Raw genomic sequence first — 14,279 nt, 5'->3', positions numbered from 1 at the left:
CTACACCACTTCTCTGTCAGTGGCACACTGTGGTAGCAGCTCACATACAAAAAGAGGAAGATGGGCAGCGGATGTTAGCTCAGGGCGAATCTCCCTCAGCAAAAAAAAAAAAAAAAAAAAAGAAAGAAATTGAAATATAATGATTTATGGTGGAAATTTAGATAATGTTAGAAACCATTGTTACCTCATAATAAATAAAAGAATTCTAAAAATAAAATAAAATAATAAATTTTAAAAAAGGACTGAAACTTTCCCTGAAAATGCCCACAAATGATAAAAAGAACTTGATCATCAGAAGTGTTTCAAAAGGTATGTGTAGCATCTAAGAGCAGGGTTGGAGTCAACCAGTCCTAGAATTCAATCCTAACTCTATTACTCATTAACTGTGTGAATGTGGGCAGCTTGCTTAACCCTGTCTAGACTCAATAGCCCATCTAAAAAATAAAGATGATAATACCAAACTTGTGGGTATTTGTGAGGATTAAATGTGGCCTTTGTAAATTTTCAACTTAGTAAATAATTGTGGTATAAATGAAGTGTTACAGATGCTAAGAGAGGAGAACAGTTGAAGATGAGGGATAGCTATATTCCTGAGAAGTCAATAGATGGATTGAACATAACAAGTAGATCATTCTCTTGCTGTCCTGTTCACTCATTCTTTCGTAACTCTCTATATGTGCTTAGTCTACAAGAACTTCCTACTATTAATTGATTATTTCAAGAATATATTCTACAAGCCCAACTAGATAAAAAGCTCCTTCCAGGAAAAATCTATATCTTATAACTTTTGCATACACTAACACATTCGGTATCGAAAACAGTGATGAATATATTTTAGATGCACCGTAAAATCTTATTGGATAGAATAGACTTGCACATGAATATATTTCAATAAAAATCAGTATTTCAATCTCATGAATTCAGGGGTGTCTTCTGTTTTCCGAAGCAATACACAAGAGGTTCCTATAGACATTTAGTGAACCCCCTCACTTCCCTTCTTGCAAAAAAATAGAAATATAACTAGTTTTATAAATCAGTTTGAGGTCTTAATGCACTAGTGTCGGTGGTTTACTGACAATGATGCCAGATGACGTATGCCTACTGCTTGAGATTTCCAAAGTCAAGTTATTTGTGAAGAAACCAGTATACTGAAACTTACCACAGAAATGGTGGAAAAGAATTCAGTTATCGAGCTCCCTCAAGGCTCATCTTTGTTACAGGTAGCTCCTCAAAATAAAATTCTTATCTTAAGCATTACATTTTAGGAACATATGTACTATTTCATAAAGAAAATCTGCCTCTACAATACTATAAAATCTACAATTTCCCAAGGAGGAAAGATAAATCAAGATTGTGGGGTGCATTGAACTAAAGATGGGGTTAATCAGAAAAAACTAAGATGGTCTTCAAGTGCAAGTTGTGATTTGATAGGTACGAGCAGGGAGATGATTCTACACATAATAAAGACATCTCTGCAGACAATAAAAATATTCTTTTTAAAAAAACAAAAATCTTAGACAAATACAGAACAAAGATTGAAGGGAATGTCTGCAATTTATAAAGAGCTTTACTGAGAATGAAAGTTGCATACTTTCCCTGTAAAGCATTCCAGAATTTCACAAAGCTTTTTCTCAGGAATGTTATTCTGCTGGCTAGCTCAAATCAGGAAGCAATGTGTTATTGTGGAAGGAGCTGAGTCTAAAGATCTGCTCTGATTGTACTGCCTTGAACAAGACGCTAAATTCTCTTTGCCTATTATTTGCCCCCTCTGTAGAATAGCAATAATTAAACCTGATTTATCTGTCATGATGTTGTTGAATAAATCAAGTCAGATGTTGTTAAATCCAGTAAATACTTTTCAATCTTGTTTTACTTGATACTGTTGACAGCTAATTCCTTCCTGAACTATTCACATCCCTTCACTTTCAAGACACCTGAACTTTCTAGTTTTCCTCCTACTTCAGGCCACTTCCTCTCATTCTCCTTCAAGGCTCCATCTCCACCTGCCCATAAATGTTGATGATCCAACATCCTCAACTTTCTTCCTCTTGTTCTACTTACTTTCTGTGTTCTCCACTTTCTTACATTGAATGATTTGACTTGTTGCATCTATGTTCCTAGGCTAGATTTTATACCTGAAATACAAGGAACCTACTGGACATCAGCAATTGAACATCCCACAGATACCTAAAATTCAATATATTGAACTCTTATTTTAGTATTATCTTCCCTCTAAAATTTCTCCTTCTCCTATGTTACCCTATCTCAGAATATGGCACATTTTCCCAGTTGCTCTCCATCAATAATTAAACCATGTTGATTTTACCTTTTAAAAGATTCATGATAGTTGCCTGAAAATCAATTACTGAAAGCTAATTTACCAACAGGCCAATTTGCTGAAAGCCAATTCACTGAATAGCTAATTTGTAAAATGGTCAATTTGCTATGTCTAGTTTTACTTTCAGTTATTTTCTAAGTTATGTGTTTATTTCATAAAAATAGGAAATATAGGTAAACGTAAAGCAGAAAATTAAAATTACTCATATTTCCAAAATCCATCAATAATAGGTTAACATTTCAATGTATATTGTTCCACATATTTTATGCATGCATTTAATTTGCATAGTATTGTTTGCTGACAAGTGTACATCATGTTGTATATAAAATTTTAAAGTTTTTTTTATTTAAAATACCATTAACATCTTTCACATAAATCACTAAAATTAAACATCATTCTTAATGGATATGTGGTATCCCTTTGACGGGAGAACCGTAATTAAGCCTGTCAATTCTTCATTGTTTTCTTGTCCAGTTTTCAATGCGATAAGCAATGCTGAATAGAATATGCACTTTTGCAAATATAACATTATTTTTTTAGAATAAATTCCTGAAAGTGCAATTGTTATGTCTAATGATGTGGTCTTTATTAAGACTTTTCGTATATACTGCTGAATTGTACTTACAAAAGGTTTTCCCAGTATATAGTCCTATAAGCAACATATGAGAGTGATTTTTCCCCACATCCTAGCTAACAATAGATCTTATCATTCAAAAACTTCTCAAACCAATTTGATTCTGAAAATGGCGTCTCATTATTTAATTCACATTTCTTTGATTACTAGAGATGTTGGGCATTAGGCATTTTTCTTTGTTGGCCATTTTTATTTTTCCATTTTAAATCAACTTTCCTAATTTAAATACAATAATTATTAAATACAACTATTGTACATGAGCAATTTGGATTACCACATGAAGTCCCCTTAAAGATCTTTGCAGTCAATCTCCTCTATCCCCGAGCCCAGGCAAACACTAACTTGCTTTCTATCACTATTGATTAGTTTTGCCTGATGTAGTAGAATTTCATTAAATAGCGTTCTACAGAATGTACTCTTTTGTGTCTGATGTCTTTTGCCCAGCACAATGCTTTTGAGATTTATTCATATTGTTGTGTGTATCAGTAATACATTCCTTTTTATTGATTAGTAATAATTCATTGTATTAATATATCCACAAACTTGTTTATCCATTCACTTATTGATGGACAGGGGATTGGTTCCAGTTTTGGCTATTATGAATAAAACAGATATAAGCATTCATCTACCAAACTCTTTGTGAAGAGATGTTGTCATTTACCTTGGATAAATATCTAAGAGTGGAATTGTTTGGTCATAGGCAAGTTTAACTTTATAAGAAGCTACCAAAAGATTTTACAGAGAAGCTGTTTATTTTATATTTCCAACAGCAATGTATGAGAGGTCCACTTGCTCTAGGTTCTCAACAAAACCTGATATTTCCAGGTTTTTTTAACATCTCTAGTAAGCACATAGTGTTATGTCAGTGTATTTTTAATTTGTTTTTACCGGATGCATAATGACATTGAGAAAATTTACATGTGTTTCTATCTATTTGTAATTCTTCTTTTCTGAAGTAGCTATCCAAATTTTTGGTTGAGTTTTAATTTGGTTATTTGTATTCTTGATAAGTGACATGTAAGAGCTCTCTATAGGTTCTGAATGCAAGTCCTTTTACATTCAATATCTTTTCCCAGTGTGTCTTGTCTGTTAACGTCTTTAATAGTCTGTTTCAAAGAGTAGAAGTTTTAATTTTAAGTCTGTCATTTTTGTCTTCTTGGTGAGTGCTTTTGTGCCTAGTCTAAAATCCCTTTGCCTATATCAACATCGTGAAAATTTCCTGTTTTTCTCTTCTAGAAGTTTTGAAGTTCTTGCTTTTACTCTTGGATCTATTATCTATTTTGTTAGTCTTTTTTAACTCTATAATTTATAACGGAAAATTTCAAACATATACAAAGTAAAGAGAATAGTTTACTAAATGCTCATGTACCCGACACCCAGCTCAACAATTATGAACATTTTGCACTTCTCATATCATCTGTATCTCCATGCATCAAGTATAAAATGTTTTAGCCATTTGTCTTCAAATAATTTTTCTGTCTCCTCTCTTCATTCTGGGACTCTAATTACATAGTCATAAGACCTCTTGATATTATTCCTCAAGTTACTTTGTTCATTTTTTCTGTGTGTGCTTTAGTTTTAATAATTTCTATTGCTCTGTCATTGATCTTTTCTTCTTCAATGGCTAATCTTCTATTAAGCCCAATCAATACATTTTCATTTTATATTTTTAATCTCTAAAAGAATTATTTCATTCTTTTTATATCTTCCATTTTTCTTTTCATTCTTTTTATATCTTCCATTTTTCTTTTCATTCTGTTAATATCTTCATTTATATCGTTAGCTAAATTTATAATGGGTGGTTTAAACTCTTGTCCCGTATTTCATCAGATCTGTTATCTCTTTTTATTTTTCTCCTGATTTTCTTACACATCTTCCTGCTTATCTGAATGTTTACTAATTTTTGATAGGATGCTGTACATTGTTGACTCTCTTAATTGTTTTTTTTCTTTCTTTAAAGTGTCTTAAATTTGTTTTGGCAGCTAGTTAAGCTACTTGTATATTGGTTTGATGTTTGTGAGGCTTGATTTAAGCTTTGTTAATACATATCAAGTATATCTTTTATTCTAGAATGAATTTAGCCTAATGTTAAGACATAAATCTTCTGGGATCTACGAAATGCCACAGGAATACAAGGAGATCACCTTACTGACTGGTTGTAACACAAACATCTCACAGTACTGTGCAAGCTATGATAATTATTTAGCTTAAAGTATCCAAGTTTTTTCTTTTTTCTATTTATTCTTTGCTCAGCTTTTATTTTTTTTTTTCTATTTATTCTTTGCTCAGCTTCATGGAGTTTTATCTTATAAATGCATAGCTTAATACTCAGACAAAGACACAAGGAGACCCGCATGCAGATTTCTAGAATTCTTGCTCTGTGTGGCTTCAATATACTTCTCAACATGTTCCAGCTACTTCAGCCTCCCAAAACTCTGGTCTGCTGTTTCTCAGCTCATCAACAATTTTGTGCTTTCTTTGCATATACCTGCTCTGGTCCATCATCTAGAAAGGATCTCCAGATAAGAAGTCAGGGTTAATACAAGGCTCACCTCATTTGTTCCTCTTCTGTCTTAGATTCAGCAACACCTGTCCAATGTCTCAAAATGATTATTTTATGTATTTCATCCAGTTTTTCACTTGCTTATGGTGGATGGCTTACAAGAGGAGTCACAAATCAGCTCATACCACATTTCCACAAATAAATGAATACTATTAGATTATTTAAAAATGAGATAAAACATATTTTGAAAATGATACAATGTATGAAAAAGCAAGAAAACTCTGAATTAGAAAATCTCATAAATTAGGCAATAGAACTCAGGAAATTATTAGAAATAAAAAATTTAGGAAATTAAGACAGAATTAGAAGTAACCAAAGAGTAAATAAACACAATAGATAATACCTTAGGAGAAATAGAAGGTGAAAAAGGGGTAAAAGTAAAGAGAAAAAAAATAAATGAAGAGAATCAATGGGAAAGTAATAAATGTAGATACAAGGCAAAGAAGATTTAAACTACATAGAATAGGAGCCTCAAAGGAGAAAACCAAAGCAAAGGACAGAACAAATAATAAAACCTATAATTCAAGAACATTTTCCCAATGTTAAAAAAAAATTGAAGTGACATATTGAAGATAAACATCACACCCATGAAAATGGCCCAAGAACAAATATCAAAACATATCTTAATAAAATTATTGGTCTATTTTAATAAAAAAGAGATCCCTTGAGAACCATGTAGTCCTAAATTTTCTAGTTCTTTTGAAAAGATTTAGAAACAATAACTAACCCAGAAGCAATAAGCCCCTGTAGCACCTAAATTTTGGCCTTAAAACACCATTTCACCACTAACAGAAACCAAGTTTCTTGGAGAAATGGTTGACACCTGAACTGAAGAATGAAATGTATGAGATGAGCTCAGAAGATCTTAAGCTATCAGATAGCAATTAGTGCTAGAAACTAATAGCACTGTGTCAAAAAGACTCAAGAGACAAACTAAAGAGAATTTTACAAGCCAAAGATAGAAAATTTTGAGCAACAAGAGGATAATAATTGCAATGGACTGAAATGCATAAAATATATTTTTTATCAGTGACAGTATAACGATACTAAATAAAAGTAACTGGTCACCTTTGAAGGATAATAAGAAACCAAGTCATTACTTTGAAAATTAGACAATGAAGGTGATGGAAATGTTTTTCTCTGAAATGTGGTGGAGGAGACATGAACCTACGCATGTGATAATATTGCATTGAACTAAATATGCACACACACACACAAATGACTATAAGTAAAATGGGGAAATCTGAATAAGATCAGTGGATTGTATATGCCAATATGCAATAGCCTGGGTGTGATATTGTGCTATAATTTGGCAAAATGTTACTAGTGGGGGAAACTGCATAAAGGGCACACAAGATCTCTCAACCTTATTTCTTACAACTGCAAGTGAACCAACAATTATCTTAAAATAAAAAGCTTAGGGGCCAGCCCGTTGGCGCAGCGTTAAGTGCACGCTCTCCGCTTCGGCAGCCCGGGGTTCACAGGTTCAGATCCAGGGCACGCACTGAGGCACTGCTGCTCAGGCCATGCTGTGCCAGCGTCCCATATAAAGTAGAGGACGATGGGTGCAGAGGTTAGCCCAGGGCCAGTCTTCCTCAGCAAAAAGAGGAGGACTGGCAACGGATGTTAGCTCAGGGCTGATCTTCCTCACAAAAATAAAAATAAAAAGCTTAATTTAAAAATCGTTAGCAATATTTTCATGGATAAGGTATTACAGAATGAATTCTTGAAAAGTACATTTTCTTATGAACATATTTCCCTCATGAATGAGAATATATGAGTGAAGAGCTCTATCAGTCTACCTTCATATGTCTCTCAACCTCCTACCATTCTACACTCTGAGTCCACAGGTGCAGCAGGTGGGTGACAAATTTAACACTCTTCATAAATTAACATTCCTTTACTGAAATTATATAGTTGGTTTTAGTAAAATATTTGAATTTGTTTTAAAAACCTCTTAGGGCCGGCCCCGTGGATTAGTGGTGAGTGCACGCACTCCGCTGCTGGCAGCCCGGGTTCGGATCCCAGGCGCGCACTGACGCACCACTTCTCCCGCCATGCTGAGACTGTGTCCCACATAAAACAACTAGAAGGATGTGCAGCTATGACATACAACTATCTACTGGGGTTTTGGGGGAAAAAATAAATAAATAAATAAAATTATAATAAAAAAATAAAATAAAAACCTCTTAATATGAACATTTAAAACCCTGTTGACTATGTCTAATAGTGAGTAACTAATGATGAGTAACAACAACAGTAGTAACTGACGATGATGTTGATGGTGATGACTGAGGTTGTTGTGGTTGTGGTGATGATGATGATGATGGTGGGTTTGTTGGTCATAAAATATTAGAATGCTAGCATTAGACTCTAAGTTTCCCAAGCTACAAGATGACTCTCCCAATAAAAGAAAAATTAACACATCTAGGAGACAAAAACATGACTCACAGCACAGGTGTAAACCAAGACCCTAATTGCTCCCTTAGTAAGGACTCCAGTCTCTGTAGTGACTGCATCCCAGGGGAGGTTCTGCCCATATAAATATATGTATATATATAGACAGACCTCCCAGTCTCCCAATGTCGGTGACTCATTTTTCATGACTCTGCAGGCCTCTTCACTAGATATAAATCTGCATGATTCTCTCATTTACTGATATTTATTTCCTGATTGTTTAAACCAAGGCACCCCCTACAATTTCCAGGAGACTGTGTTCCATTTTTCCTCACCACAGGTATTTAATTACAGATTTAAAGCAATTGCATGAGACAAATATTACTGCCATGACTCCTGTTTCTAATGAAGGCTATTTCCAATCATACGTTTACCTTCATCTCTAAGTGTTTTTTCTTTGTGTGCTGTGTTCTCATCAGCAGCAATCTGGACCCTCTGATGGTCTGGTAAAACTAGAGGTAATAATTCTAGTAACTGATATCAAACTTGTGGGTCATGTTTGCCTAGTTTATATTATTAGATGATTACGGGAGTAAAAGTTCAATCACTGCTCTCTAAAATTTTCCCGTCTGCACTATGCTGAGTGAATGGTGTTCACTCTGCACTGCTTTGTAAGGCACTTTGATTTCTGGTAATGGTAATGCAAGGTGGATTTCCTGTTTCTTATTGCTTTAAGACGTATAAATTTGGTGCAAGGGGGTATGCAAGAATTTTTTAATCTATTTTTGTTATGTAGAAGAAATTTTTCTCCCTTGTAATAAATAGAAATAGCAGTCAAAAAATCTTAGCTACCTCTGGTAGTAGTTATTACAAAGTTAAATATCTCACCACCAATAATTTAACATGTAAGGTTTACAATGCAATGCAGATTTCCTTGTCTTCACACCACATCCTAAGGATTTAAAGACTCTTACACATAAGAAAAAGATATACAGTTAGTGCTAGAGTTATTATTATTATAGGAATCAATGAGACAATGAATTTAAAGTGCTAATGAAAATGTCAGGTTACCAAATGTTTTTTTAAAAATACATATATACTTATACGCATGTAAATACATATATGCATAGAAAAAATCTAGGATAGTCATTACCAGTGTTAGCCTCCACGTAGCAGAATGATGGTATTTTATTTTTGTTTATTTGTATTTCTAATTTTCTACAATGCATGTATATTATCTTTGTAATTTTAAAATGCACCTGAAAAAGCAATAAATTCTATCCTCTATCTCCAGAAATTTCAATGTTAAGTTTACTAAATAATAATAAACTGCTACACAAAATTAAGCTACAGCAAAACAATATCATTTAATGGAAAGAAAACAGACTGATGGTCAGAAGTCCTGGGTTTTAGGCCCAGTTCTGCCTCTCGCAAGTTGTATGACTTTGGGTAACTTATTTAACTTTTAAAGCTTAATTTCCAAGAGAATGAAAAACATAATATAGCAGTCCTCTTTTTTCATATGCTATGCACAAACTAAGACATCAAGTCTAAAGCACATTCAACCACAACATTGCTTAGAGCTGTAGATGTGCAGATTAATAAGGATACACACTTGAGCCAAGGGAAGAAGTTCATGGTCAGGAGAGAGCAGTCTGAGTTCCAAGTCACTAAGAATTAGTAGACCTCGGCGAAGTCACTTGGTGTCTGGCACTTCAGTTTTCTCAATATGAAAATGGGAATAAAAATACTACTGTAAACCCAAAAATTTTAGGAGGAGTTCATGAGATTAACCTTTAAAGAGCATTATATAAAACTAGTAATTATAAAAAGAAGCAATTAAAATAATGAGAATTGAAGGTTTTTAGATTAAGAAATACATCTTAGAGGGGCCAGCCCAGTGGCATAGTGGTTAAGTTCACACGCTCCTCTTTGGCAGCCTGGGGTTCACAGGTTTGGATCCGGGGCATGAACCACGGCACCACTTATCAAGCCATGCTGTGGCAGGCATTCCACATATAAAGTGGACAAAGATGAGCACAGGTGTTAGCTCAGGGCCAATCTTCCTCAAAAACACAAAAAACTACATCTTAGAGATGGGAATGTCTACAGGTATCATATCCTGCAATGATGATCCATGCTTCTTATGGACATATCTATAATTGGAGTTTTTGCCTTTAGGGAGATAATGGGAACATGGTTTGATATTATCATCTGAAAATAATAATAACAATAATAATAATGTAAATAGCTATTGAGCACTTACTCTGGACTATACTATGTGCTAGGGCCCAGGCTGCACCGAAGATCAATTACATCAGAACCTCTGCCAGTGGAACACAGGCATCAATACTTTTAAATACTCCAGGAGATTATAATATACAGCCAATGTTCAGAATCACTGTATTAGGGCCACGAGTTCAATGAAAAACTAAAGAACACCTTCCAACACCTATGACAACTCACATATTCATAGGAACTGAGTGCTTGAAAAAAAAATTCTAAATATGCGTTATCCCATGTCGTTTTTATAATGACTTCTGGAATTGATATCACTGATTTCTTCATCTTTCAGATATAGAAATTGACTTATACTCAGTTATACAGTTGTAACTATCATGTTGCCCTTACACTGCATCGATTTGAGAATGGTATTCATATATTCACATTCAGTGAATATTTAGGAATTGCATAGATGATAGGGAAATTTCATTTCTGAAGCAAAATACATCTCCAACTACAAAATATGAAATATACTGCTTGTTACCTATAGGGTAGAGGTTCTCAAACTTTGCATGGATCAGCATCACCTGTTAAACACCGATTGCTGGGCCCGATCCCCAGGGTTCCTGATTAGGTAGGTCTGTGGTGAGACCTGAGAGTTTGCATCTCTAACATCTCCAGGTGATGCCGATGTTGCTGCTCCGGGGAATACACTTTAAGAACACCTGCTCTAGGATAATAGGATAAACACCCAGGGTCTGGTCTTCCTCCCAGCAGAGAGCAGGATGAGGGGAACATGCATCAGGAAAGAGCCTAGGTTCACTCAGGTGGCCCCAAATGCTCAAAACTAGCTTCACCCAGCAGTTCAAGATGCAGCCTTTCACAGGGTTCTTTTCTCCCACCCCCACAGAGCTCTCAACAAGAGGACAATGGCTGCAGAAAATCACTCCACAGTGACAGAGTTCATTCTCGGGGGATTCACAAGTCAGCCAGAGCTCCAGCTCCCCCTCTTCCTCCTCTTCCTTTCGAACTACTTAGTTACCATGATAGGGAACCTGGGCATGTTCACACTGATTTGTCTGAATGCTCAGCTTCACACCCCCATGTACTACTTCCTCAGCAATCTGTCACTCGTGGATCTCTGCTACTCCTCTGTCATTACCCCTAAAATGCTGGTGAACTTTGTGTCAGAGAAGAACATCATCTCCTATGCAGGGTGCATGTCACAGCTCTACTTCTTCCTTGTGTTTGTCATTGCTGAGTGTTACATGCTGACAGTGATGGCCTACGACCGCTATGTCGCCATCTGCAGCCCTTTGCTTTACAACATCATCATGTCTCATCAAGTCGGCTCCCTGCTGGTGGCTGTGGTCTACGCTATAGGGTTCATTGGCTCAACAATAGAGACTGGCCTCATGTTAAAACTGTCTTATTGTGAGCAACTCATCAGTCATTACTTCTGTGACATCCTCCCCCTCATGAAGCTCTCCTGCTCTAGCACCTATGATGTTGAAATGACAGTCTTCTTTTTGGCTGGATTCGACATCATAGTCACCAGCTTAACAGTCCTTGTTTCCTACGTCTTCATCCTCTCCAGCATCCTCCACATCAGCACCACAGAGGGAAGGTCCAAAGCCTTCAGCACCTGCAGCTCCCACCTTGCAGCAGTGGGGATGTTCTATGGATCTACTGCATTCATGTACTTAAAACCCTCCACGGCCAGTTCCCTGGCCCAGGAGAACGTTGCCTCCGTGTTCTACACCACAGTGATCCCCATGCTGAACCCTTTAATCTACAGCTTGAGGAATAAGGAGGTAAAGGCTGCCATGCAGAAAACACTGAGGAGAAAAATGTTTTGATGCAAATGTTAGTAGTCTTGCTCAGTTTTAAAAGTAAGTTGTTATAAGCAGCAGAGGGAAGCCCTCTTAATGGTTGCTCAGCCGTGATCCAAACAATCGCTTCTCTGCATGGTTGAGCGAATGCCTCCTCCCCTGTCTCCCACTTCATTCCTTCTCTCTCTATTCTCATTTCTGTTTGAAACCAAATGGTTTCAAGTTGATGTTTTCTGTCATTTGAGATCCATTTTCTCTATCCTGAGTTCTTTGGTAAACATTTACTATCTTAATTGTAATTTAACAGAAATTTTAAACTTTCAGCATTGATGTGAAATTCATTCATTGCTTTATTACCTTCTATATAGAAAATATTACTCAACCCAATTCTTACTTTTTTTGCCTTTGGGAGTACACAAAGCAAAAGAGGTGAATTTAAAAGTCACCAAGAAGTGATACACATCTCCTCCTCATCCAGACTTCCTCCTCTGCTCTTTGCCTCTCCTCTACTTATTCCTGCCCAAGAACTTCTACCCAATCCCTTTATGTAATTTCTTTAGTAACAACAATAATAATACTAGCCACTAACATGTTTTGGAATGCTTACTCTGAGCCAGCAACTCTCCATATGCACTTTTTCAATTACACCTCACAACAGGGAGGTACTGTTGTTACCCCCTTTTACCGATATGGAAACTTGGTTTAGTAACTTGCTCAAGGTCACATAGCTGGTAAACAAAGACACTGGGACTCAAACCCAAGTCTAAGTGACTCTAGAGCCCACACTCTTGGCTCCTACACATTATTCCCTTGGTTTGATGCTGACAGTCCTTTTGAACAGCCTATTAAGACAACCCTCACTATGCTCTACCAATTTCTTTTCTTTTTTTTTTTTTGTGAGGAAGATCAGCCCTGAGCTAACATCCATGCTAATCCTCCTCTTTTTGCTGAGGAAGACCGGCTCTGAGCTAACATCTATTGCCAATCCTCCGCCTTTGTTTTTTCCTTTTTCTCCCCAAAGCCCCAGTAGATAGTTGTATGTCATAGTTGCACATCCTTCTAGTTGTTGTATGTGGGACACGGCCTCAGCGTGGCCGGAGAAGTGGTGCGTCGGTGCGCGCCCAGGATCCGAACCCCAGCCGCCAGTAGCAGAGCGCGTGCACTTAACCGCTAAGCCATGGGGCCGGCCCTCTACCAATTTCAAATATCTCCTGACAATGATTTCTCAGATCCTCACCTATTACCATCTGCTCCAGCCTTTTTCCCTTTATAGGCAACATCTTCAGGATGACTAAGGAAAGATTACACTAGAGTGACCAACTTGACCTGGTTTGCCTGGCATTCTCTCAGTCTTAGCACTGAAAGCCCCACATCCTAGGAATTCCCTCAGTCCCAGACTAACCAAGATGATTGGTCCCCCTAGAGTATATATTGCTGCAAAATCCCTTGTCCTGCTTATATAACTATACATCTCCTGAAAACCTCACTCAGTAAATCCAATGGCCATGGAACAAAGTTTCTCCCTGCTCCCCTTGCTTGTAAGAATATCAAGGATATGTGTTTTAGACTCAGCAGGCTGATATTGGGCAAAGGATTTATGGATATCCTCTTGTCATTTGTAGCTATTTTTGATATACAATTGTATCAAGAGTGGTTTATCATGGGAAACAGAAATAGCTCTAGTTTTCTCAAGCAGAAACAGATTTAATACAGGGAATTACTTGGTACAGTTTTTTGAATGACCAATGAAGGGGTGAGGGAGCTGCCAAAGTGACTCCATGATAGATGTGACTCAGAGGTCAGGAAGCCCCTGCTGCCACTGTCACTGCTGTCATCCTTAAAATTGCCTTTCACACTGATGAAACTGGTAAATAATAGAACCCTAGGATGAGCACCACCTGGAAACTTATGGTGCAAATCCAAATTTGCACCATAAAAAAAAAAGAAATTTGCAAAGAAACGCAAATTTTCAGGGCATGCTCCAGACCTATAGAATTACTGGGTGGATCCCAGCAATCTGTGTTTTAATGAGCCCTTGTGGGATTCTGATATATGCTGGAACATGAGAACCACCTCAGTCCCACCTTTCAAATTTCACACAAATGCATTTAATTAGTGGAAATTAATTTACATCCCAGGGCTCTAGCTATAAGGGAATCTGAGATACGTAATTTTTAATTTTTAACCTGATGAGGAGAGTGGAACAGATATTGAAAGAGCCATTCTCAAGTGTCTACCTATTTTTTCCTAAACTTCCTCCAGCAAGAGATGACATCTCTACCACTATAGAGC

The 14,279-nt window shown here is 36.5% G+C and overlaps 1 protein-coding gene across 1 annotated transcript; it reads left to right on the top strand.

Moving 5' to 3' along the window:
* Positions 1–11,075: 11,075 nt before the first annotated feature.
* On the top strand, positions 11,076–12,014 carry LOC131407829 (olfactory receptor 8A1-like). Its single transcript, XM_058544435.1, has one exon. The coding sequence runs from the start codon at positions 11,085–11,087 to the stop codon at positions 12,012–12,014; it is 930 nt and encodes a 309-aa protein (XP_058400418.1). The 5' UTR covers positions 11,076–11,084.
* Positions 12,015–14,279: the final 2,265 nt, after the last annotated feature.

The sequence above is a fragment of the Diceros bicornis genome, chromosome 7, assembly GCF_020826845.1.
Source record: "Diceros bicornis minor isolate mBicDic1 chromosome 7, mDicBic1.mat.cur, whole genome shotgun sequence".
In the NCBI taxonomy this organism is placed as follows: Eukaryota; Metazoa; Chordata; class Mammalia; order Perissodactyla; family Rhinocerotidae; genus Diceros; species Diceros bicornis.
Note: the sequence above shows the minus strand (reverse complement) of the source record. Positions and strands in the feature narration are given on the sequence as shown.

Bases quoted from the DNA above. Each gene is read 5' to 3' on its own strand.
- LOC131407829 (XM_058544435.1), top strand. From the start codon at position 11,085: ATGGCTGCAGAAAATCACTCCACAGTGACAGAGTTCATTCTCGGGGGA.